At 49.7% G+C, this 5,158-nt stretch overlaps 1 protein-coding gene across 2 annotated transcripts in view; it reads right to left on the bottom strand.

The window, feature by feature from the left end:
* Window positions 1-3,595: 3,595 nt before the first annotated feature.
* Window positions 3,596-5,158, bottom strand: part of Cdca5 (cell division cycle associated 5) — an 8,602-nt gene continuing 7,039 nt past the window's right edge. The window contains exon 6 of one of the 2 annotated variants that reach the window (XM_005333461.5): window positions 3,596-5,099. In XM_005333461.5, coding sequence (XP_005333518.1) covers window positions 5,019-5,099 — 81 coding nt within the window. In that variant the 3' untranslated portion in view covers window positions 3,596-5,018. The other variant, XM_078045633.1, reaches the window with a different exon arrangement.

Here is a 5,158-nt window from a genome sequence, read left to right as displayed (position 1 = left end):
CCCAGTTTTCTCTGCTGAGCAAATGCCCCTCCCCAGCACCCAAGGAGGGGTCCATGGTGATTGATGCCATGGCTGAGGCTGAGGACATTTCCATCTCCAGAGGCCGTGTGAGACCTTCTAACAACAGAACTAGAAAAGCAGTTTTGTCCCAGGTCACAAGTCTGAAGCTGCCTATAATTTAATGCTTGCCTCTCCTGTTCTCCTTCCACCTTCCTTCCATGCCACCATAATGATGCCCATGAATGTCCTGGCTAATGCTCTCCAGAGCATCAACAGAATCAGAGGCAAATACCAGGCTCTCATCAGATTGTGCTCCAAAGCCATTGGTTCTTAGCTGTGATGATAAAGCATGGGACATTGGCAAGTTTGAAATCATTGATGATCACAGAGCTGGAAATTGTGACCCTCACAGGCAGGTTAAACAAGCATGAAGGGATTAGTCCCAGAGTTGATGTACAACTCAAGGATCTAGGAAGATGGTAGGATCATCTACCCCCATCCCATCAGTTTGGTTTCATGAGACTGATGATCTCAGCTGGATTCACAGACCACAAGGAAGCAAGATAAAAACACATGAGAGAGAAAATCCTAGGACCCTTTTTCTAAGAACCTAATGCATCTATTACACATGCAAGTAATATAAAACAATACTATACTTTATAAAAATATTACTAAGTATATATATATTATTTCTTTTTTTTAATATTTATTTTCCATTTCTCAGTGGACATAACATCGTTGTTTGTATGTGGTGCTGAGGATCGAACCAGGGCTGCACGCATGCCACGCGAGCAGGCTACCGCTTGAGCCATATCCCCAGCCAATATATTATTTCTATATAATGTGTCTAAATAAAATGCCTTGATGGAAAAAATAGTCATAAGTCAATAGAAAAGACTGTCACCATTTTTCACCCTCAATTTTTCAGAACCCTGTGTACGTGTTGGCTATGTGACTAAGGACAAGTTGATTTGAGGACAGTGGTGACCTCAGATGTAGGCCATCTTCACCCTGAACTCTGCCTGGGCCTGAGGGACTTGTGGGCTTCTATACAGTGTGCTGTATGTTGTGTGAAGCCTTCCTTTCTTCCGTCCTGTGCTGGAGATTGAACCCAGGCTTTGTGCACGTGAGGCGAGCACTCTACCAACTGAGCCATGTCCCCAGGCCCGGTGTGTGTGGAGCCTTCCTAGACAGTCACATTCCTGTGCACACAGTGTACACAGATCCCTGCAGAGGGCCTTGTCACCCATCACTCCAGGGACTTGCCAAGCTTCAGGGTGGCCACTCAGAAGCATGCCATCTCTGACATCAGGTTTGATCTGTCTCAAGGGACCCTGGCTGAGTATAACAAGATCCACTGGCAAGATCTTGCCTCTGATAGTTTTGCTTAGGAAACTAGGCTTAACAAAACAATTTCAAAGAAAACAAAAACAGTCTCTGGGGAGGTCGTGGTAGCTGATTTATACAGTGCAGAAAAACTGAAGTAGCCCGAAGGGCCAAAATATAAGAAAAAGTAAGTAAGTGACAACCTGTTAACATGATAGGATTCGGCTCACTCATGTGTTCATCATCCCGGGGAAACACTGGTTGGCCAGCCACTGTCTGTGGCATGGGCCTTGGGCCAGGTCCTGAACACACAGAACAACTGCGTTGTCTGAAGTTCCGGGGAACAGACCCCCCAGGTACGCAGATGCCTACAGTGCAGACAGAAGGGAGATGTGCCACACAGGTCTGTGCAGAAAGCCCTGGCCGCAGAGGATCCACTTCAGAGCTCCAGAAACACTGCACGGAGGGGGCCCCTGCTGCCTGCTCACAAAGGGCTGGAAGATGAAGAAGGCGGAGAGTGTAGGCAAAGGCAGGAAGGCTCAGAGGGCGCGGTGTGGACAGGTGCGGACACTCCCACTGGTGTGAGCAGGTGCAGGGCTATGGCAGGGCCTGGGCTGTGGTCCCTGGTGAAGAGAATGCCGGGAGATCTTTGTGTTTGTCTGGTTTGTTTGGGTCATAATTTGGAGAGTGGGCGAAAGGAGTAGACTTGAGGACAGGAAGCCGAGAGCCTTGGGGGTAAAGGCGAGGGGAACTGCACTTGCTGTGACAACAGTTATGTGTCTCAACTGTGAGTACTGGGGAAGATGTGTGTGGGATCACAGAAGCTGCCCCTTGACAACAGGCACCTGTTGGGTACTAGTGACCCCATGTAGAGTGGTCAGTGAAATATAGGATATCCATTAAAGTTTAAATCTGGGATAAAGGACATTAACTTTTATTTTGTATGCATGTCCCAAATATTTCATAAAACATACTTGTATTATAAAATAATGTGTATAATTTTGGATAACAAATTATCTTAAAAACAAGAAAAAACACAAGATTCAAAGAAGCTAAGTAAGCCAGGTGCAGCGGTACACACCTATAATCTCAGCACCTCCAGAGGCTAAGGCAGGAAGATCACAAGTCTGAGGCCAGCCTCAGAAACTTAGTGAGACCCTATCTTGAAATAAAAACTAAAAAGGGCTAAGGATATGGCTCAGTGGTAAAGCACCCCTGGGTTCAGTATCTGGCACTAGAAAGAAAAGAAACAGTCTAAAGAGGTTAAGTGACTTGCCTACAATCTCAGAAGTCAAAGGTGGGGTCAGATTGATCAGCAATGATGGCTGTTAGAGAGAGCCTGCCATCTTGTCACACGGTGGGAGCACAGGAGAGGAAGTGGACCTGGTATAGACCAGATGCTGGGAGGACCAGTAAAGTGGGAGGAAGCACATCCCTCAAGGGGCTCAGCCTCAGGAAGGGGCAATGGCAGCAGCAGAGACGCTGGTCAAGATTGCTGGATGGCGGGCTGGGGTTGTGGCTCAGTGGTAGAGCATTTGCTTAGCATGTGCGAGACCCTGGGTTTGACTCTCAGCACCACATAAAAATAAATAGATACAGTGCCCAACTACAACTAAAAAAAATGTATATTTAAAGAAATAAAAAAGGTGGCATCTTTTATAATAAAACTAAAATAAACTGGTTAGAACTTGGAGGAAAGGGAACTGAGGTCTCAGAAAGCTGGCCTTCACCTGTCTCCCATGGGTGGGGGGAGTGGCTCTGGGGAGAATTTCACCACCTTGACTTCTTCAGGACCAGGAGACCAGAACACGGGGATGAGAGGGAAATGAGGCTGGGAGGTGCCACCTGCATTACCACTCCTATGCCTTACCACAGCGCAACTGGGAGGATTCCTAGGAATAAGCATCTTTGACCCGTTCTCCAGGCGCTCCTGCATCACCCACTGCCGAGCAGAGTCCAGGCCAGGCCACTGAATGAAGGGCACAGGCTCCTTCAAAGGAAAGGGAACGAGGCTGGACTCAGGAGGATTTGTTCCCAGGCACCTTGCCCAGACCTCATTTCTTTCCTCCTGAGACAAGGATGGGTAACTGGACAGAAGAAACGCACCAGGATGTGGGGGCAGGGATCTACCACAGGGCCACTGAAGAGAGGCCAGGCTGGCAGCCTGTTAGAGAGGGACAACACTTGTGACATGGCCTGGACTTGGCATCCTGGGTCTCATATCCTGGGCTCTGCCTCTGACCCAATAAAAGCAGTCTGAACAGGCAAACTCTTTAATCACGTCTTTATTTCAAAACAGACTCCCAGTTTTTCTTTACACTGCACACAGCTCCCCAGGGACAGAGAAAGGCTTGCTGGGACAAGATCAACTCAACACCATGAGGCTCCTCCTGATTCTTCCCAAAGGCTCTGCCCTGCTGACCAGCTGAGGAGAGTTCCACAGGCGTGGTCCAGTCAGATACCTGGGTTGGCCCCAGCAAGAGGGCCTGTTTGCAGCCTCCACAGAGCACAAGGTGCTGGACAGACAGCCTAGGTCTCCCAGGGCCTTCCTTCATGCCCACCAGGCCCACCCAGTTGCGTCCAGTCCCCTGCCAAGTGCTCCTCTTCCTGGTGGTCCACCAGCCTCTCCACAGCCTGTCAGCTTCTACTTCCATGAGCTTGTCAACATCAAAAGTGCAACAGGCCCAGGGCGCGGTGCGCCTCTCAGTGGGCAGGGCGGTCTCTGAAACCACACCTTCCGCCAGCACGAAAAAGGGAATGGCGGAAAAGTTCCCAAGTCAGTGAGATGCACCCACCCTGGCAGTGTTCTCAGGTGAGGACTGAAGGAGACTAAAAGTGAAACTTGCCACCAACCCCAGCAGTGTTCTGGCACACAAGAAAAGCTTCCTAAAACTTTATAATTGTATCTGCAAAATGCTAGTGGGACTGGGACCTTGTGGGTGAGAAAAGGGGTCACCTGACCTCTGTTGCAGGCTACCTGTTCAGAAATGACAAGCCCCAGGTACCAGGGCATTAGAGTCCAAGGCCCTGGCAGCCATATCCTGAAATGCACTCTGCCGCAAGCAGCAGCACCCCCTCAGCCTGCCATTCATCAAACACCTCGACGGCACGACAGCTCACCCGGCTCTGGCACCTTAAACATTTATGGTCTGAGACTCAACTAAGACTCTCCACTCCTCCAAAACTTGTCACCATAGGTTGAATGTCCAGCTTCTTCCTCAAGGGTAGAAGTGTCCTCCAACCCATGAATTCTCCCCTGAACTATCTATGGAATCAAACAAGAAACCTACGGAATTCAAAGCCTCTTTACATACATGTGCCTGTGGCTGGGAACCAAGCCATCAACAGAGGACAACTCCAGAGGGACAGCTTAAGGCTGGCCACCCTCTGCAGGTCCTGTTTAGAGCAACCTCAATTCCCAGCAAGAGCAGATATAGGCTCTGACCCCCAGTACTTGGGAAGATAGGAAGGAGAGAGTGACTAGTCAGGACGAATGAGTGGCCAGGCCAGGCCCATTTCCTGAACTAGTGGGGCTGCCCAAGCCTTCAGGAATAGCCAGGCCTCATGTGCAGCAATAGCCCCTGCACGGGTAACAAAGCCAGCAGAGGGGACCCCCAGTGTCTGTGCCATTAAGAGGGGCTATCTACAGGGAGAGGAGGGGAGAGACTAGCCAGGAGCACCCCCACTTCATATCATTCAATCAGGAGGTCAAACTGCTCAGCAGCTTCAAACTCAGCATTCATGGCCGCAGCCCACTCATCCAGTTCCGATTTCTAGGGAAGAGAAATGGGGGCAGGTAAGTGGCAAGGTGGCTACGTTAGCTGCAGCACAT

This window comes from Ictidomys tridecemlineatus, chromosome 4 (genome assembly GCF_052094955.1).
Source record: "Ictidomys tridecemlineatus isolate mIctTri1 chromosome 4, mIctTri1.hap1, whole genome shotgun sequence".
Lineage (NCBI taxonomy): Eukaryota > Metazoa > Chordata > Mammalia > Rodentia > Sciuridae > Ictidomys > Ictidomys tridecemlineatus.
Note: the sequence above shows the minus strand (reverse complement) of the source record. Positions and strands in the feature narration are given on the sequence as shown.